The following is a 21,890-nucleotide window of genomic DNA, read 5'->3' as shown; positions in this document are numbered from 1 at the left end:
TCTCCTGTTCCCTAGATGCTGCCTGACCTGCTGCACTTTTCCAGCAACACATTTCCATCTCTGATCTCCAGCATCTGCAGACCTCACTTTCTCCGCAATTTAGCATGGCCAATTCACCTAACCTGCACATTTTTAGACTGGGAGGAAACCGGAGCACCTGGAGGAAATCCACACAGACATGGGGAGAATGTGCAAACTCCACACAGATAGTTCCCTGATGCGGGAATTGAACCCAGGTCTCTGGCACTGTGAGGCAGCAGTGTTAACCACTGTGCCGCCCACGGTAAATTGAACTTACCATGTGCAATAAATTGAACTTTCTGAAAAATTGTGACATACTAATTCAATTTTGAATCAGACTGGTGTCAGATCAATTTGTTCAGAAAAGTTCATCTGCAATTTTGTTGCAAAGTAACCTCACTTTAAATATTTTTAAACCAACAGGTGTTTGGACGCAGCCAGTCCTTAACAGGGACTGATCATCTGCTTTCGAAACCTATTGATAAGCAGCACACTGATACCGTAGTGAATTTCCTCATCAGAATAGCTTGTCAGGTAATGATCACACTAATTTGTCATTTGCTAGAATAACTGCAGAATGTTAATTTTATGTGGTTTGAATTGAACATTTGAAATATTTGCTACAAGAATTTAGCTGTGATAGAACTTTATGTAAGTCTTTTCCTTTCACTACCCTCTGCCCTTTAATATTATAAAATTGTTAATTGATTAATAGCATCCTTGCCTCCCAATGTATGTCATAATTCCATGAAGTTCTGATACAGACCTGAGCACATGATCTCGGTTGAAACTCAAGTGCAATACTGATGGAATGCTTGCCTTTTGGAGATGCGGTCTTTCAGATTAAACATTAAATGAAAGTCTATTTGCCCTCAGTTGGCCATAAAAGATTCCTTGCGCTCTTTCAAAGATGGATGAGGGAGTTCATCACAGTGTTCAGACTAGTCTTTATTTACCAGTTAATGTCATTAAATCATTTTTTTTTTAAATTTGTGGGAGCCTGTTTTTTGTAAATTCCCTGTTGATTCCCAACATTACAAGAGTGGATTACATTTCCAAGTACTTTATTGCCCTTAAAACATTTCAGTCTATTCCAAGATCATGAAAGACTTTCTTTATTGTGGGCTTAAATCCTAAGCAGACACTTTCAATGCACTGTTAGAGGTATCTCTTTTAAATAATACATTAAGCTGCAGTCCTGTCTAGCTATGGCTGTGATTTAGGGAAGACTTGGGGCTATTAGAGCAGCAGAGCTTTTTCTTGATCATTTCCCTTCAGTCGGAAAGCAAAGGGGTAAGAAAAACATTAACTGCTCATTCATGCTAATCTGTTTGAGAGATAATGTTGAGAGCAAAACGATAGCAGGCATCACACTTCAAAGTTATTAATTGTATATGTCATATTTCTGAGAGTCATGGGGAAAGATGTCCGTAAATGTGAAGCTTTCTTTATTAATCTCTCTTTAGAAATGGGGGCAATTATTTTGTGATCATACTGTAACTTTTGCATTGCCTGGTTTTAATGACAAATTCCTCAGAATGGTACTCTACAAGAAAATACATCCAGCTGTCTACTTCTGGTTATTGTTAGAAACAAGATCTTAAGATGTAAGGGCAGAAATAGACCATTTGGCCTATCAAATTCACTTTCCTGCCTTATCCCATGATTCTTAATCCCTTATGTTTAAAAATCTCTCTACCCCAGCTTTGAATATACTTGAAGGTATAACAGTCCTGCCTCCTCCGTCTTCTGTGCTAAAGAGTTCCACAGATTCATTAACTTCTGATGGATGAAATTTCTCAGCTGTGTCTTAAATGGCGACCCCTTCCTCGGAGATTGTTCTTTGGTCTTAGATTCTCCCACAAGGGGAAACAACCTGTCCACATTTACCCTGACAAGTGCCACTTAGAATATTTTTTGTTTCAATAACATCTCTTGTACTCAATGGAGTTTAGAAGAATAAGACCCCAATCTATTTAAGGTCTCTCCGTAATAAAATCCCTCAATACCCTGAATCAACCTCCTGAATCTTTTCAGGACTCCTTCCAATGCCATTATACCTTTCCTTAGATAAGGGAACTGTAACTGTTTGCTGTATTCTGTGTAGTCTGGTCTGTGCCTCTATTTTTATTCTCCAATCCCTTTTGAAATAATGGTCCATATGCTGAAAGTGGATGCTACGTTTTTAGTATTCATGCATAAGGACATCCAAATCCCTCCACTTTTTGTACATTATGCATTTTTGAACATTATGCAATTGAGGCAGCTTCAGTTGTACTAGTACCCACCTGACGTGCTGGTTGTTTGAGCTGTGGTACTATTTGAGCTCTAGAATGGAGGTAAAGCTGAGGTTACATTTCAAGATTTAATATTGTGGCAGAACAACTTCTGTATGATAGTTGACATCATCATGTTTTAAGTATTTCTCTGTGAACCTTATACCCAGAATTTTGACATGATGTTACCCTGACCAGCAAGAGTGCAGTGGTTTGTTCAATCTGCCCAGTAGTAACCATCTCATCATGGCCAGAGAATTCAAAGCTACTTTTGGTTCACACTAGCTCTGCTGGAAGATTCTCATTAACAGACTGTTTGTTTTGATGTGAGGAAGATGAGAAGCTCTCCATTTGATAAGTTAGATTGTATTCTATTTGAGCTAGGTTTGTATCAATGAAGTTATAATTTTCCCAAACCGAGTTTGTCATAAGACTTAGCATTTTCTGTACCTGTCCCTGATATCCTACTGATGTGTTGGCCGCAACAAAATGTATGACTAAAATTATTTTTCTCCTGATTATTGCTTGCTTTTATGTTACCTGTTGATGGGGCTTGTTTAAAAACAAACCATATGAAAGTCCTAAAAATTATTAGAAGAAATGAAATGAAACCTGATGTAGAGCTGAGCATTGTAAACAATCCAGACCCTCTGCTCCGTTCCATCTTCCCTTTAAACTTTACCCAGAAACGTTTGGTGAGGATTATCTTGCAAAGAGAATATACAAAGCTAGAAAACGACCCCATTTAGAGTTGACACTGAGCTATTAAAATATTGTAAAAGCCAAAGAATTGCTGATCTTTTCCAAAATTTCTGTTTTGTTGCTGAAAGAATGTGGTTGTCTTGCAAAGTATTCTCTTTCTGCCATCATGTCTCTATCATCATCTGCTAAAGCTGATTGCTAATATTTCTGGGGCAAGACCCTTCTGAAGATTTAAGATAGGAGGCAGGTGGGGCTCTTGATATAGCAACAAAAATAACACATATGCAATGTTTCACATTTTTCAGACAGAACTCAAAGCAAGTAAATTAGAATAAATTTTTGCAGTTACTATTTTTTGTGGAAAATGTGGCAGTGATTTTGAACACAACAGGATGACCTAGATCAGTTTGACTGTTGTAGGTTAAGGGCAGAAAGTTAACCAAAACACTGTTCTGAAAAATCAGATCTTTTGAGAGACTTTTGTTATTCTGTGGATGGAATCACAAGACCTTCAACACCTCCTGGCACAGATCCATGATGTCTTGGCTTAACATGTATCTGGAAAATGTTATTCATCCCTGTATTGTGTTCCATTTATACGTACAAATCCCAAGAGTGGATTTGAAGCCATAGAAATCTCTATTGCAACTCTCGGGTAAAAATGAAAATAGTTAGTCATCACGAGTATTTCCAACTTTTTATTTTGCTTCCAATTTTCAATGTATTTTTAAGCATATTTCCTATTATTAATATTTGAGTTGATCATTGCTTTTCAATGCTTATCCATACTCTCATATATGTTAGAACTTTGGATTAATCTTAGCAATGAAGAAATTGTAAATCTTTCACCATCCTGTTTTTTTTTCGATATATGATGGAACTCGCATGTGCTGCAGTAATGAAACAAAAATTTATATTCGCGACAGTTACTACTTACAGCCTGTGTAGTTATATGTGACAATTGAATCCCAGGTGAATGATTCCTCAAACACAGCGGGTTCACCAGGCGAAATGTTGTCGAGGCGCTGTGTTAGTCTTCTGAAGATGGCTCTTCGTCCTGATATGTGGCCAAAAGCTGAGTTGAAACTGCAGTGGTTTGACAAGTTGCTGATGACGGTGGTATGTTTTTTTTTCTCCTCAAATAGTTACCATATTAAAAGCGCTTTATTATGTACTTGCAAGCTTATGTACCTTTCAGCCTCATTAGTTCCATGTTCCTTTTTAACAGATAGAATGCATATGTGCAAATAAATCTCCAGCTTTGACTCCTCATGACAATGAGAGTGGACCGTCAGGAAAGCGTGAGGCTGATGCAAGCATGTCTCTAATGCAGAGGGAACTTAAATTTTGTAGCAAATTATTGAAAGGAAAATTGCTGATGCTTATAAGCATATTAAGTATTACAAGTAAACCCACTTGTTAGTCAAAGTTCAAGTTAGAAGGACATGAAAGAGATGAAAATAACAGAAAAGCAAGGTTAAAGCAGGTAATGAGAAAAAACTTTGTTCAGACTTGAGATTTTAGGAACAAGATAACAAGCCCAAATATTTAATTATTCAGAATAATTTTGGTTGTGTGGTGTGAGTGTTAATGTAACAAATGATCCTTTTTATTCCTGATTTTTCACTTAGACTGTTTTTAAAAAATGAACAGGCATATGAAAGGATTTGGTGAATGTTTTGTTTGGGATGTGGTGGAGCGACTTATTTTTCCCCTCCACACAGAGCCAAGTCTATTCTGCAGGTTTGTATATGGCAGCAAAATCTGTGGGGCTGAGGTGATATAAACTGTAGTGGGAAAGATTATGATTTATTAACATCAGTTCTGCTTCAGGTGTCCAACTGCCTTGGAACATATTGCAATGCATTCTTTAGCACAGTGTGGCCCTTGTTTATGATTTTATCTTTCTTCTTGACCTGTGAGGATGTTGTATCTGTTGATGATGAATTTCATGATTCTGTAATTGAATTGTGTGATTTGAACTGAAATAACACTGCTTCACTTGATTTGTACCTTGATTGTGGGATTAACTTCACTGAATGTTGCAGTGTTTGTTCTGGTTATAGACATCTAGGCATTACAGCACAAAAGGGCAACTTTGTCTACCATGTCCATGACTTATCTTTTTGGAAATCCAGTTGGGTCCATTCCTCTACTTTTATCCCTGTAATTTATTTCCCTCAAGTTTTCTTTGGAAATATTGTGTCTTTAGTTTCAAGCACTGTAATATGTGGAAATTGTTTTCTTAAAAAAAACTTCAAATTTGTGTCAGCTAATGTGTTTCTTTGCATTTTTAAAATGCCAAGACATGACACATCAGAGGCTCTTTTTGTCAACAGCTTCAAAATGCCAGAAAATGGAGGGTTATCCATTTATTAAGTGCTCAGCTTTCTATTGATTTATTTTGGTTTACTTTTTCTTTTGTTGAGTTGATGCCAACCAGCATGAAATCCTCTCCAAATACTGCTGTTGGAGTAGTTTTGATGGACTAAGAGAGCAAACTAGGCTAATCGATTATTGTTGAGAACCAGAGGATACAGATATCAAAGATTGACAAGGAGCAGTGGTAGCATGAGAATATTCTTAGCACAGCATTCTATTTATGATCTGAAATGCACTGCCAGAAAACTGGTGGAGGCAAATTCAATTGTGGCTTTCAAAAGGGGATTGGATAAGCATCTGAAGAAAAATATTCCAGAGCTTCAGAGAAAGAAGTGGGAAAAACTACACTGCATTTTCAAACAGGGTGTGTGCGGATTACTCTGTCTGCCAATGCCAGAGTTCAGGTCATCTGCTTGGGGCTAGAAAGGAAGTTGAAGTGGGAGCAGAAGGATCCAGTCGTCAGGTTTGACACAGATCATAGGTGTTCAGCAATCTCAATGCCCTAATCACACCTTCTCCCAATATCCCTTGATCCTTATTGTTATAGGAGCTATGTCTACCACTTCCTTTAAAATATCATGTTTTGGTCCTAACTACTTTGTGGTAGTGAATTGCACAGACTCACCACTCTTTGGATGAAGAGATTTTTCTTCCCCTCAGTCCCAAAATGTTTATAAGTTATCCTTAAACTATGCCGCTGGCTCTTGACTCGCCACCACTGGGAACATGCTTCCTGCATCCAAGCTATCTAGTCTTGTTAGGTGTCTATGAGACCCCCCCCACCTCATTCTTCGAAACTCCAGTGAATATAATTCTAACTGATTCAATCTCTCCTCGTGCGTCAGTCCTGCCATTACAGGAATCAAGTTGTGAAACCTTTGCTGTGTTTCCTCGATAACAAGAAGATTCTTCAGATAAGGAGACCAAACCTGCGCACAGTATTCCAGATGCTTCACCAATTCCCTGTATAATTGCAGGAGTAAATCTTTGTTCCTATACTTGAATTCCCTTGCTATGAAGGCCAACATACAGATTGCCTTCTTTACGGTTTGCTGCACATGTGTGCTTGATTTCAGTGACTGGTGAGCAAGGACAGCAATGACATAGGCAGGAAAAGCAAAGAAGTCAATGTGAGGAACTAGTCAACAAATTAAGAGCAGAATATCAAAGACCAAAATCAGCGTTATTACAGAGCCATGTGTTAACTGGCATAGAGCAAATCAGGTTAGAGAGATGAATACTTGTTTCAAAGACTGGTGTGGGTGAAATGGGATCTGGTTCTTAGAGCATTGGCAGCAGCAATGGGGCAAGTTGAATCTGTAGCGATGGGACAGTCTCCACCTGAACCAAACTGTGAGCTGCGGAACTAGAGAGATGGAAAAGATTTTAAACTGAAACGTTAGGGGATGAGATTAGAAGTATGTGACAAATCAAAAAGTAGAGAAAAGGCAAAAGAGAAATGTATTAATGTGAAAAATAATCAACAAAGTGTCAGGAAAGAATAGTACAAATTGAAGAGTAAATCAAGAGATCAAAAGGATAAAACCAAAGACTATCTGAATGCAAGTAGCATTTGAAATTAAACAACTGAACAGAGCAATGCCTTAGAAATAAATAATAATGATCTGTCAGACATTTTAGACATGTGGCTGCTGGGTGACATGGTTTGTCACCTGAATGTTCAAGGGATCAGAATATTTGTGAAAGGCAGAAGGTTAGGGAAGGATGGAGGGGTGGCTTTGTTAGTTAATGATAGCACAATTGTAAGGAATGACCCACATGCAGAAAACCAATTTGAATAGTAATTAGAAATGATAAAGACAAAATATTATTTCTGGAAGTGCTGTGCAAGCCCCCTAACAGTTAACCATGTGGTAGGGGTGGGACATGAAGGAAGAAATAATGGGAGTTTGTCAGAAAGGTCCAGCAATAATTGTGGGAGATTTTAATATTGACTGGAAAAGTCAGATGTACAGAAGTAGTCTAGGCAAATAAATAGAATGTTTTCAGGATTGTTTCTTAGACCAGCATGGCCTGGAGCCATCCAAAGGTTAGGCTATGCTAGACCTAGTTTTGTGCAACAAGATAGAATTAAGTAATTATCTCAGCATGAACTCGATAGCAGGGACCATAATATGATTAAATTTTGCTTTCACTTTAAGTGAGAGAGTAGGTCCAAATCTATTTTTCTTAAACCAAAAGGCTATTATGAGTGCATAAAAATAGAGTTGACTAAAGTGAATTGGCAAATTAGGTTCAAGGGTAGGTCAATAGAGATGCAATGGCAGACATTTAAGTGAACATTTCAGAATACAGACAGCAGATTCATTCCAACCAATACAATAAAAATCCAAATGTTGGATTCACCATCCCATGGTTAACTAGAAATGTTAAATTTAATATTGAACTTAAAGGAAAACATTTAATTATACAAAGACAGAAGGCAAGTCAGAAGACTGGACAGAATGTTTTTATTTTAAAAAAAAGCAAAGAATTGCCAAAAATAATTAATGAGGGGGGAAAAGTTAGACTATGAGGGAAAGCTAGAAAAGCAGACAGGAGTTTTTTTTTTATAAATAGTTTAAAAAAAAACAGATTAACAAAGTGTGCATTGATCCAGTAGAAGGTGAGCCTAGAGAATGGGAAATGAAAAGACGATTAATGAAAGTAAAATTCATAATGTAGGGAGTAGCACAATGGCGTGGAGAGAAGATTATCTGGCTCATCTGAAGCAGTGAGTATAAATGCATCTTTTTAAGGTTGGCAGAATACAGAGGAACCTTGATTGTCTGAACGACATGGGTGGGCACTATTTCGTTTGGATAATTGATTATTTGGTTAATCAATTCAATGCCTTTCCTCTGGGGCTCAAGAGTTTTCTAATAAGTCTGCTCCCTGTTCAGGAGACTGCAGCACACCGCTCTCTTTTCCCCCCCAACCCATGCCCGACCTCAGTCCCGTCCAACACTGCTGCCCCCCCCAACACCGTCCAACATTGTCCCCTGTCCGTCTCCGCCCGTGCCGCCCCCCCCCCAGCTGCCTCATCCCCCAACCGTAAGACTGCTGCTACCTTTCTGGGGTAAGTCTCCAAATAGCGCACGCACAACTTTTTAACTGCAGCTTTTTGTCAAGTTCCACCTCTGCCCTGTATGAGACAATGTTAGAATATCTGGGGAAAGGGGATTTAGGGTTCACCCCTATGTAGAACTCCAGGGAAAGTGTGGGGAGAGGGAGAGAGGGCAGGAGATCAGTCATTTGGAGATGGTGCCTGGGCTCTCACCTATGTCCAGGATTGTTCTCGGCAGAGATCGTTTTTAATCAGTGTAAACAAAAGACACGATCAGGATTGAAACAGCTCTTTCACGTAATGTTTCTATCGGGACCTCAAGACCTCCTTCAGATAATCGAGGTTCCCCTATATATCAATAAGACTCTGACAAGAGGAATGCAGTGGAAATTAAGACTCGCTACTTCTTGCCCTGCACCAAAAATGTAAATTCAGTTAGCAAATTTGTCACTTTTTCGTCCTGGATAACTAACAATGCAGAACACAGAGACTTAGTAAAATTACTTTGTAAATCATTTGCAACATAGAAATTGTCCTAATGTTTACTTTCCCGATTCTCATAATCCGCAAATATGTGTTCTCAATGTTTGCTGCAAGGATTGGTGTTGGCCCCTTAACTGTTTACAATTTATATTTATTTATATATTTAGGCTGGTCAGAGGCTAGGAATCTTACAACAAGTAATGATCGCCTGACTCCCCAAAACCTATCCGTCATCAATAAGACTCCAGTCAGTCGTGTGATGAAACACTCTCCATTTGCCTGGATGGGTGCAGCTCCAACAATAGGCAGCTTGACACCAAAAAGAGACAGCTCTCTTGATTTGCACCACATCGCAAACATTCACTCACCCCACCACTGATGTTCTGTAGCAGTGGTGTGTGCCATCTACAAGATACAAGTGCACAAATTCTAATGCTCTTTTGACAGTACTGTTCAAATCCAAAGAAATTGCATCAAACAGTACAAGAGCAGCAGATACTTGGTAACGCTTTGATCTGCAAATTCCCCTCCAAGCCACTCACCATCCTGACTTGGAAAGTGTCACTTTCTTCACTGTCACTGGATCAGAATCCTGAAATCTCTTCCCTAAGGGTATTGTTGCTCTGCCGACAGGAAATGGACTGCAGCAGTTTAAGAAAGAAGCTCCAACTAAGGGTGGGAAATAAATGCTTGTCCATTTACTGGCACCCACATCCTGTGAATAAATGAAAAAGATAGATAAATAAAACATAAATGTCTAAGCAAAATTGGCAACCATATAACTAATGACACACAATGGTAGGCAAATGGGTTGTGAATACAAAATAAGGAGGTGACAAAATGAGGTAGATAGATTAAGTGAATGTGCAAAGATCTGGTAAATTGAGTATAATATGGTAAAATATGCAATTGTCAATTTTGGCAAGAAGAATGTGTAAATCGTGAGAGATTGCAGAGCTTTGAAAGGCAGTCATCTGTGTCCTAGTGCATGAATTGCAGAATGCTGGTATATGATACAGCAAGTAATTGGGAATGTTACAAGAATGTTCTTTCTTGTGAACAGAGTTGAGTGCAAAAGTAGAGTTTATGCTTCAGTTATATAGGGAATTGATGAGATTGAATCTGGAGTACGGTATACAGTACTGTTCACTTTATTTCAGGAAGAATGTAAGATTGAAAGCGGTTCAGAGAAGTTTACTTTGTTAATACCTGGAATGAGCAGGTTGTCTTAGGAGAAAAGTCACCTCTTAGATGTTCAAGAGGTGACTTGATTGGAACATAGAAAATCCTGAGGGTCTTGACAGTGTAGAAGTTGAAACCATGCCTCCTTTTGGAACTGGGCAGTATTGCTTAAAAATCAGGGGTCATCTATTTAAAACAGATGTGATTATTTTCCTGAGTCGTGTGTTTTTAGAATTCTCTTTCTGAAAAGCCAGTGGAAGCAAAGTCTCAATGTTTTTAAGGTAGAGTTGGTTTTCAAAAAAGGTGAAAAGTTATCAGTGATAGGTAGAAATGTGGATTTGGACTTGCTTGCCACTTCCACACATCACCCTGTTCCCTGGCCAGCATCTCTGTCTCAGGTTTGCTGCAGTGTTTCAACTTGAGCTGAGCTGAGCTGGAAGAACAAAGCCTCATTTTCCATTTGGAAAGCCGCAGCCCTCCAGACTCGATATCAAGTTCAACAATTTTAGGGCCTGAACTCACCCCCCATGCTCTAATACCCTACCACACACACCTGGCTTTGTTATCACATAGTCTGCCATTACACATTATCTATTGTTAACCACTAACAGTTTCCATTTATAGCTATTCACCCTCCCAGTCAGACAGTTATCCTTTGTCTGTCAAATTGTTTTTCTGTCTCTCTTTGGGCTCTATCCCAACATATTGTTTATTGCTTGCTTCCCACCCACCCAATCTTCTGCAAATAAACTGATTTATTCCTAGCTACTATCAGTTCTGAGGAAAGGTCACCAGATCTGAAATGTTAACTTTGACTTCCCTTCACAGATGCTGCCAGATCGGTTGAGCTTTTCCAGCAACTTGTGTTTTTGTTTATAATTTAAGTAGTGTTTCCTGTCTCATGATGCTAATCCAGTTGTGAGATACTGTTTGTTCCTGTGGAACAAGTCTCAAATCACTGTGGTGTTGGATATTAATGTTTTACTAAGGGCTGCAAGATTCCAACAGGATAATAATACTACCTCTGAATTTATTGTACATTTTATAATCCTGCAGTTACCCTTCTGATTCAGCCTTTCTGAATTGAAGTGTGAATTAAAAGCAATGTACAGCGATTTTTCAAAATAACTTGAACCCAAGTTGAAATTCAAAGTTGTCCTGCTTGAATAATTGCAGTAATTGAGAAGTGTGTTACACAGTGCAGAATCTGTACTCTCACATAACCAAGATAAGAGAGGCTTTAATCTGGCTGGGTATTGGATGCCATATAATTGACATTCAGATAGGTACATTACATAACTTTTTCTAATAGTTTAGGAGAAATCTGTTTAGAAAGCACAAGGGAGCCAATATGCAGAATTATTTGATAATTTAATTAGCATTTCTGAAGAAGTCCAATCATGTCCTTTACTTAGCAAGTTATCTTGCTGTTTGCTATAAAAGAAAATCTCTTGTCAATTATAACAGCATTTCAAGCATCAAAGGCTGGACAAATTACCATTTGTCTTTTTGACCTTTTCTATCCTATTAATTCCATTTTATACTGGTAAGGGTGTGATCACTGATGATAATTAGTCGATAGAAAAAAATTAAAGCTTTACAAAAAGTAATCTGGTAACTTTTTGTCCAGTGAATAAAAGGTGCATTGACTGACTTGAGTTCTGTACTCTTAATATAATTGGTAGTAAAATGATCCATGTGCATATTGAATGTTCTCTTTTCAAATCTGTACCTCAACTTTTTATTGATTTTAGGAGCAACCCAATCAAGCCAACATGGCGAATATCTGTACAGGATTAGAGGTATTGAGCTTCCTGTTAACCGTGCTCCAGTCCTCTGCCATTCTTAGCAGCTTCAAGCCATTGCAACGAGGAATAGCAGCATGTATGACCTGCGGCAACAACAAGGTTCTGAGAGCTGTGCACACTCTGCTTTCCCGTCTAATGAGTGTGTTTCCGACAGAACCAAGTAGGTTACACAAGTTGAGAAGTGCAGTTTTAAAAGAAATATCTGATACTACTTTATTGTCAATATTATGCACTTCCCTTTTCAACAGGTACTTCAAGTGTGGCTTCCAAATATGAGGAATTGGAGTGTCTTTATGCTGCAGTGGGAAAAGTGATTTATGAAGGCCTCACAAATTATGAGAAAGCAGCAAATACCAATCCAAATCAATTGTTTGGTAAGTCACTTTCAGCAATTCAACTAGAATGACCGGCTGAAGGAATTAAGCCTACAGTCTTTGGAGTTGAGGGAGGGTGAGATACAATCTTACTGAAAAATTAGAGTTTCTGCCGAGGATTGACAGCCTATTTTCCCAGGTTGGAGAAGAAGTTAATCATTTAAGACTGAGGTGAAAAGAAATTTATTCATTCAAAAGATTGTGAAACTTTAGAGTTCTCTAACATAGTGTGTGTGTGTGTGTGTGGGGGGGGGGGGTGAGAATGAGTTGGTGATTAACATAGCATTGAATGTACTCAACAATGAAAAGAGAGATTTTTGATCTCTCAGGAAATTGAGCAATATAGGGAACATGTAGGAAAGTTGATTTGAATTAATGGAAGAGCCATGATCAAAATGAATGGTGCAGTGTGCTTGAGAAACATTATGGCTTTTCCGGATGATATTTCCTGTGTCCTTGGGGCCTTTCCCAACATGAAATCTTTTATAAATATTAGGGTGCATTGTAATCGGTGTATTGAGCTTTCTGTTAGCCGTGTTCCAGTCCTCTGCTATTCTTAGCAGCTTCAAGGTTTTGCAACAAGGAGTAGCAGCATGCAAGACCTGTGGCCACAACAGGGTTCTGAGAGCCGTGCATGCTCTGCTTTCCCATTTAATGAGCGTTTTTCCTACAGAATTAAGTATGTTACACAAGTGGAGGAGTACAGTTTTTTTTTAAACTAACTTTTGGAAATGTAACACTACCAGCAGATCTTTCTAGATTAACTGAATGGACAAAATTGTGGCAAAGTGTAAGGTCATTGACTTGGGATTCAAGAAAGATATATCAGAATATTTTCTAAATGGTGAAAGGTTAGAAACTGTGGAGATCCAAAATGACTGGTCCAAGCTACATAAATAGTTAACATGTCATAAACACAGGACAACAGATGTTTGTAAATCCCTTCCACAAATGACAATTGATGGTAGATGACTTATTAAATTTAAAACTTTTTTTTGTTAACCAAAGTTTCAAGGGGATTGGCGATCTCAGTATGTATACTGTCAGATTTGCTATTTATCAGGAAAATTCCATTTGCTTTGTACTGCTTTAGGCGTGAGGATATTTGAAGAATTGTTTCTGACAGTGTATAGTCCGGTACTAAACATTATACTTTTAAGATGTTGTTAATACAATTGGAATAAGACCTCATTGTGAACTTAGACCAAATTGTAATTGTATTCTAATGCCATAAGAGCTGTAAATCACTGGAGAGCTGCAAGAAGCAGTGTCATAACTGAGAATATTCCTCCAGACTGCCATCACCTTGTATTGCTGTTCAGCCATTATCTGTTAAATGAACACATTCCGATCCTTTTTTGTTTTTTGGCGAACTTCCACTGGTCATTTGTCATTCTTTTTCGAGTGTTACAGTTTCTATTGTCCCAGTCTGCTGCTTTAGTTAAAGATTTTAAACTTTTTCTCAAATATTCACATTTTTGAAAAGTTCTTTCACCTCTCATCCAGTTCTTGGTTCTTTTCCTGTGTTGTTCCAATGGATTACTTTATATTTTCAGTTTATCCAGTAAGGAATCATAAATGTCGCAATTTATCGAGATATAAAGCTTTTCACCTAGGTTTTGGTGCTTGATTTGATTGAAACTGTCTGTTATAAAACTATAAATGTAGCAGTACCTGATCAGCTCAAAACGCTTGAGTTATTCAATATACATCTAGCCATCACTTTTAAATATTGCTGTTGCACTGATGAGTTGGTAGAGCCCTCACAATCTGGCATTGAATTAGCTCTGTCAGTAAAGCAGTTGTGAAATTGTATAACTGGTAACAATGCATTCTCCTCTAAATGGCAAATGTCCTTCACTGCTCAACTCGGTGATCAGTACCGGCAGATGTAATTTTAGTTTAAGAATTGGCAATTTGCTCGTTGTGAGCTTGTCAAATCCAAGTCTCCCAAGTACACCATTTAACACAGCCTGTGGTGCCCAAACGTCAGAGACATTTGGACCTAAGCATATGCTAGTTGTGGTACATGCACTGACCTATTAGAGTTAACATCTGATCAATTTTAACCTAGAGGTTGATCGTTTCACAGTGCATTTAGGACCTTCTGTGAGAGGCAAGAGCATTTGAATATTTTAAAACAAAAGGCTTGCTGAGTCTAAAACATTTATATTGTGCATCTTTGCATCAAGCTTGTTTAACACTGTGTACAATTGATGAAAAGAAAATAGAGCAAGAATGTATTATGAAGCTTTTTGTTCTCTGGATATGGCAAGGGTAAATTAATTGTGCACCTTGAGTCACTCTGGGAAAGTGGTGAGTCAATCAAGTGCTATCAAACAGCTGTCTTGTAGAGTTCAGAGAGAGAGGGTATTGGAGTGTCAGGTTCCTTTCTCTGAAGATCACTGTTACGCAATGTGAGTTTTTATGCTAATCAGATGCTTTAGTGGCCAGTTGTTTCTCATGTTAAATTCAGTATTTGAGCACCTGACCTCTGGAATATTGGTCGAGCATCATAACCACTGTACTACCACGTTGTCTGAAGGCAGAGTAATAAAGACATCACAATATTCAATTCCTGGACTTTGCAGTGTTGGTTAAGTCAAATCCATCCATTTCTGGTGAGCTAGAAATCCTGTCCCATTATGTGAAGAACTGGACTTCTACGGATTTTAAATTTATTTGTTGGAAGTGGACATCACTGGCTGACCAGCATTTATTGCCTGTTCCTAATTGCCTTTGACAAGGTAGTGGTGAACTGCCTTCTTGAACCACTGCAGTCCACCTGTTATGTTATGAGAGAGGCCTGTTTTCTCGTATTTAGAAGCTTTAGAGGGTGATCTGATAGAAGTCTTCAAGGTATATTAATAGGAAAAGACAGTGTCGATAAAGGTAAGCTATTTCGATTGGTTGTGAATTCTAGAACTAGGGACATAGTCTGAGAACTGGGTCAAGAGCATTCAGGAGAGAGGTTAGGAAACACTTCTAGATGCAAAGGATGGAAGATGTTTGGAACTCTCTGCTACAAACAGCAGGGGATGGTAGATTATTTGTTACTTTTTAAATTTTTTTTGTTAAACAAGTTTAGGAAGGGATATGAACCAAGAGCAGGAATATGGAGTTAGGCCACAGATCCGCTATAATCTCCATAAATGGCTTAAAGAGTTGAATGTTCTACTCTTGTTCTTATGTTAGTAAGAACAACAGGGAATTCTCTCGTATCCTGGCCAATATTTCTCCAAACTAAAGATTCACTGTTCATTTCAATGCTGTCTGCCTCCAGGAGAGCAGTCAGTGAATTGAAAGCACTTTATTCATGCGATGTTTTATAGTCATAGAGATGTACAGCACAGAAACAGACCCTTCGATGCAACTCATCAATGCCGACCAGATATCCTAACCTAATCTAGTTCTGTTTGTCAGCACTTGGCCCATATCCCTCTAAACCCTTCCTATTCATATATCCATCCAGATGCCGTTTAAATGTTGCAATTTTACCAGTCTTCACCACTTCTGGCAGCTCATTCCATACACACACTATCCTCTGTGTGAAAAAGCTGCTCCTTAGGTCCCCTTTATATCTTTTCCTTCTCAACCTAAACCCTCTAGTTCTGGACCCTCCACCCTGGGGAAAGACTTTTTCTATTTACCCTACCCGTGCCCCTCATGATTTTATAAACCTCTATGAGATCACCCCTCAGCCCCTGACCCTCTAGGGAAAACAGCCCCAGTCTGTTTGGCCTCTCCCTGTAGTTCAAGCCCTCCAATCCTGTCAACATCCTTGTAAATCTTTTCTGAGCGCTTTCAAGCTTCACAACGTCCTCCTGATAGGAAGGAGACCAGAATTGCATGCAATATTCCAAAAGTGGCCTAACCAATGTCCTTTTTCTCCCCCACCCCCCCAAAAAAACTCCTGACCAATAAAGGAAAGTATACAAAATGCCACCTTCACTATCCTATCTACCTGCAACTCTACTTTCAAGGAGCTATGAACCTGCACTCCCTAGGACCTTAGTATTAAGTGTATAGGTCCTGCTCTGATTTGCTTTCTGAAAATGCAGCACCTCGCATTTATCTAAATTAAACTCCATCTGCCACTCCTCAGCCCCTTGGCCCATTTGCAGCAAAGCTCACTGGGCACTAGCGACGAGTGTAGACCAGTCCAGGGCATCAGTCAGAGTTACACAGAGACAGGGTCTGTCGAGGGTGGGGGTTACATAGTGACAGGGTCTGTCTGGGTTGTAATCTTAGGTAACCTCCTTCACTGTCCACTACACCTCCAATTTTGATGTCATCTGGAAACTTACTATAACTATAGTGTTTTTGAGACATTTAAAAGTTGGGTGAAGTGCTCTGTGAGATCTTCTGGCTCAATTCTGAGCCTAATGAGAAATCAGTGAGTTATTCAAGATGAGCCATCAAGTATTGTATAGTTAAGAACTAGAATTCCTACAGTGTGGAAACAAGCTCTTCGGCCCAACAAGTCCATACCGACCTTCCGAAGAGTAACCCACCAGACACATTCCCCAATCCTATTTTCCTGTATTTACTCCTGACTAATGCACCTAACTTGCATACCCCTGAACACGATGGACAATTTAGCATGGCCAATTCACCTAACCTGCACATCTTTGGATTGTGGGAGGAAACCAGAACACCCAGAGGAAGCCCACGCAGACACTGGGCGAATGTGCAAACTCCACACTGACAGTCCCCGAGGCTGAACCCGGGTCCCTGGCGCTGTGGGGAAGCTGCACGAGCCACTGTACCACCTAAGAAGTCAGTTCATGGGGCATTGCATCTATTGTGAAGATTGGGCAGACCTTCTAGTATAAAATAATGGAAAGCAAAAAGATGTGACATAGATTCTTATTGAAACTGCAGACTTATCGTTTGTATTTTTGGTACATGTTGCAGAAGCTTAGATTGCTTGCATAACTGCGAAAAGATTTCTAGAATAATGTAGTGCAAGCATCTTTCTAAGAGCTATCCAATTAGTCTTCCACTGCTGTTCTTTGTGTAACTCTGCAGATTTTTCCTCATATACTCTTTACCTAATTTCCTGTTGACAGTTAGAATGCAAGTAAATTCAGTGTTTTCAAGGTAGTACTTTCTGGATCAGCATAACTCATTGTGTGAAATTATTTGAGAGAGCTACCCAATTAGTCTCTCAGCTCTGCTCTTTTCCCCACTGCTCTGCAGATTTTCCCTTTGGTATTTATCCAGTTCTTTATGAAACTTATCATTAAACCTGCTTCAAAAACAGAAGTTGCTGGATGTTAACTTTGATTTCTGTTCACAGATGCTGTCAGATCTGCTGATCTTTTCCAGCAACTTCCGTTTTTGAAGCAGATTTACAGATTCCACAGCTCTTTCAGTTCTTATTAAATTTGCTTCCACTCTCATTTTTTTTTCAGGCATAACTTGATAAATTTTTAGAAATGTAATTTATCTCCCCAATGGCTCTTTTGCCAGTTATCTGAAACCAGTTATCTGGTTAATAACTTTTCAGTTAGTGAAAACTAACTCTCTACCCACTCTTAAAGAAAAAAAATGCCTCTATCAAATCTCCTCTTGACTGTTTCTGCTGTAAGGAGAATGATTCCAACTTCAGTTTGAAGTTTGCTCCTCTTGGTACCATCTTATGTCTCTTTTATACCTTTTAAGACCTGGGCATCAAAACTGAATTGAACACACTGCTGCAGTTGAAACATAACCAGTGTTTCGTAAAGGTTTTGCATAACTTTCTTGATTCTAATCTTACACCATTGTCTTTTTGAACTTCAGGCACCCTGATGATCCTGAAGTCTGCTTGCAGCAATAACCCCAGCTACATTGATCGGCTCATCTCTGTCTTCATGCGATCTCTGCAGAAGATGGTGAGAGACCATCTGAACCCACAGACAACCCAAGGGCCATCTGAAACCAGTACAGGTAATGACATTGCTTTTAATATTTGTTTCTTCTGATGAGGTTGGAAAGGGAGTCTGAAAGTAATTTATTGTACTGCTATTATAATAAAGTGAAATGTACTGCTCCAATAAATAGGAGAGAATATGATTCATCTTCTGACAAGGTAAAGTGTGTACTGCCTTTTCCAGCAGTTCAATTTGTTCTGTAGGCCAATACAATTTTTATTCTGTAGTATGAAGATTTCAGAAAAATAAAGGGAGTTGATTATATAAATATTTCAAACTTCACAATGTATACTTTGTTCACAAACCTAATGAAAACATATCAATGGGTTTTATATAAAATCAACGTACTGTCCAAGACTGATTTGAAAATGTTCAATTGGGGGGCGGGGGGGGTTGTGGGGGGAGTGGAGGGAGGGAGGAGAGAGAGAGAATGGGATCTCATTGAAACTTCCAGAATACAGAGGCCTGAATAGAATTGGCACGACGAAGATGTTTCCATGAGGAGGAGACACTGGGACCTGAGGGCACAGCCTCCGAGTGAAGGGACGACCTTTTAGAACTGAGATGGGGAGGAATTTCTTCAGCCATAGTGTGGTTAATCTGTAGAATTCATTGCTCAGAAGGCTATGGAGGCCAGGTAACAATGTATTTAAAACAAATAGATTCTTGATTAGTTGGGCAATCAAGGATTACAGGGGGAAGGCAGGAGAATGAGGTTGAAAAATGTATCAGCCATGATTAAATAGTGGGGCAGACACAATGGGCTAAATGGCCTAATTCTGCTCCTAGATCTTATGGTCTTGTAGTGTCAAGGTGATGTCTCTGTAGTTATAGCTACGCAGTGTCTTAATTGCTTCATGAGTTCTCAAAACAATTTTCACTTTGCTTAAACACTCATTGCAGAAATGTCTTGGGCACTTCAGCAAATGGATCGTGGATAGAAAGTGGACAGGGAACTGGATGGGTGGTGATCAACCAGAAGGGATTAGATTTAAGACACAAATTTGTCTGAAAGATATTTAGAAGTGATGAAGATGTTGTTGGGAGGTAGTAGGATCAATATCTGAAGGAACTGCCATTGGTTGTTCAGCTGGAAGATTATAATAATCTGGTCTCTGAATGCGAAGGTCAGCACTAGGAAAATGGGGTTTAAAATGGGGGTTGACCGTTTTAAATATTGGCCAGGCCCTCCCCTGTTTTCTTGCAAGCTACGTCATGAGATATTGTGCACTCACCTGAGGTTTAATATCTCATCTGGAAGATGGCACTTCCACCACTGCATCATGCCCTTAGTATTGGCATGGAAGAGTGGTGGGACTTCAACTGACAACTTCTGACTTGAGACGAACACTACCATTGAACAATTTTGACTCTTATTGTTGTCGTCTTAGCCGTATTCAGCTAATAAAACGGCCAAGGCAGAGACTTTTACTATTGCCTATAGTGTGGATGTTTGGCAAAGATAAAATTGAACACCAGTGTAGTGATGGCTCCCATAATATTGGCTGAATAAACGTGCCAACACACAGCTGATTTTATGGCGAATGAACATTTGGATGAAGTGGCACTGTGAAAGGAATGACTTTCAAGGCAGAAGAAATTTGGTGGTGGAGGGGAGTATGAAAGAAGGAAATGAATCATTTTGTTTTGTGTTGCAGGCATAAGTTTGCCATTGGGAAGTTGATGTTTGGCAGAGATGAAAGGTAGATGAATACCATTTAAGCTGCCTTATCAGTTCTGGAACATGGAACTTAATTTAAGAGTTTCAAACATGTTTGCTAGCGGATTAATGTGCCTGAAGCAAACTCCAGTAATAGATCAGCCATAAATGTTAATTAAATTGCTGTTATTGCAGAGGCAGTCTATCATGTTTTAAAGATAGTAAAATTTCAACATGCTTTCAAATCTAAATTTAATTTTCTATAGATTGATGGTACACATTTCAAAGCACATCATATAGATGCCTCTTCCCCTCCTTTTCCAAAATCTCTGAAAGAAAATGCCCTCAGTTCACAAGCAGCAAGCCCCAAACTTTCAACAATATTTATAGCCTTAAGTTTCACATCCTGAACTGTTGCTCAAGATGCCCATAAGATGTGGGTGAAGAGTATGCTATTTAACCCATCCAGTCTTTTCTGCCATCCAGTGAGATCCTGACTGATTTGATATTCCTCAACTTCACTTTCCTGTCTTTTACCAATAACCTTTGATTCTGGCTGTGAAATTTGGCCAATACATAAACACCACTTCAAGGCCCTTGATAAATACCATCGGTGCTGTTTGCGATGAATTCTTTGCTTTATCTGGAAGGACAAGCATACGACTGTTGGTGTCTTCGAAGCAGCTAATAGCATCAGTATCCAGACTATGATCATCCAAGACCTCCAGGCTTGCCATGTGCTTAGGATGCCTGAGTTTTGACTGCTAAAGCAAATCATCTTCGCTCAAGGGAGGCACTCAAATGAGAGGGTTCCAAAGCAAGAGTTTCATAGAAAGCTTCCCTCAAGAAATGCAACATGTGGGAGTTCCTGATTCAGAGAAACCAACATGGAGGAAGCTCCTGTATGAAGGGGCACAGTTCTTTGAGAATACCTGTTGACAGAAGATGAACTGGAGAAAGGAATACCAGAGATCTCGAGACCAAGGACCAATTTCACCTCCGGAAAACACCTGCCAAATGTGGGTGGCTGGAGATGCAACTCTTAGTTGGATTCATCAGCCATGCAAGGACCCACAGAAAGCCATGACCTGTACATGGAATTTCCTCAGTGGAAAGTCATACTTGTTAATTAGTGATTGCCAATGACAGTGACGATTCTCTTGCTGAGGCAAAATCTTTCCCGTCTTTCTCGTCCTTGAATATCATTAAAACACAGCCTCTACACTTCTCTGCAGTAAAGAATTGTACCAATTCATTACCCTCTGGGCGAAGTGATTCCTTAATGGGCAAGTCTTTAGTCTGAGATTATGCTTTCTGGTCCTGGACTTTCCCTCTCTGTTAAACCTCATTAGAGTCCTGTAAGTATCAAAACGTCACTTCTCATTTTTCTAAATAGAATGCCGGCCCAACTGACTCAACCAAAATGTATATCTTCACATTTACCAGCATTACATTCCACCTGCCACGTTTTTGTCCATTCACCTAACCTGTCTATATCCCTCTGTAAACTCTGTGTCATCCTCACCACTTTACTTCCCACCTATATTTGTTATCTGCAAACTTGAGGACATTCACTTCCTACATCCAAGTCATGTATACATATTGTGGTCCCAGCACTGATCCTGGTTGCACTCCACTGGTTTTAAGTTGCCATCTTGAAAATTGCCCCCTCTTCTAACTCTGTCTTCAATTAGTTAGCAATCCTCTATCTACACCAATATACTACCTTCGAAGCCACAGGCTGTTTTCTTAAGTAGCCTAATGTGCACTACTTTATCAGAAGTCTTTTGCAATCCAAATATGCTATATCTACTGCTTGCTCTTTATCAATCCTGCTTGGTACATCTGATATTGTCAATAATTTCTGTTTTAAATATTATAAATTAGAATCACAAAAAATTAATAGCTTTTGTAAGGTTGATTAATGAGGCTACATCCTTAAATTTGTCAGACTTGTCATTTGTTGGAGTTGGGAGGTCATGTTTCGGCTGTACAGGACATTGGATAGGCCACTATT

The 21,890-nt window shown here is 39.1% G+C and overlaps 1 protein-coding gene across 1 annotated transcript in view; it reads left to right on the top strand.

Moving 5' to 3' along the window:
* LOC122560430 (transformation/transcription domain-associated protein) overlaps positions 1 to 21,890 on the top strand; it is a 210,421-nt gene that overhangs the window by 91,553 nt on the left and 96,978 nt on the right. Inside the window, exons 43-47 of the mRNA XM_043711063.1 lie at positions 445 to 555; positions 3,972 to 4,118; positions 11,868 to 12,081; positions 12,170 to 12,295; positions 18,083 to 18,229. Of these exons, the coding sequence (XP_043566998.1) occupies positions 445 to 555; positions 3,972 to 4,118; positions 11,868 to 12,081; positions 12,170 to 12,295; positions 18,083 to 18,229 (745 nt within the window). The remainder of the gene's footprint in view (positions 1 to 444; positions 556 to 3,971; positions 4,119 to 11,867; positions 12,082 to 12,169; positions 12,296 to 18,082; positions 18,230 to 21,890) is intronic.

Source organism: Chiloscyllium plagiosum, chromosome 21, assembly GCF_004010195.1.
Source record: "Chiloscyllium plagiosum isolate BGI_BamShark_2017 chromosome 21, ASM401019v2, whole genome shotgun sequence".
NCBI lineage: Eukaryota > Metazoa > Chordata > Chondrichthyes > Orectolobiformes > Hemiscylliidae > Chiloscyllium > Chiloscyllium plagiosum.
This window is presented reverse-complemented; position numbering and strand designations above follow the sequence as displayed.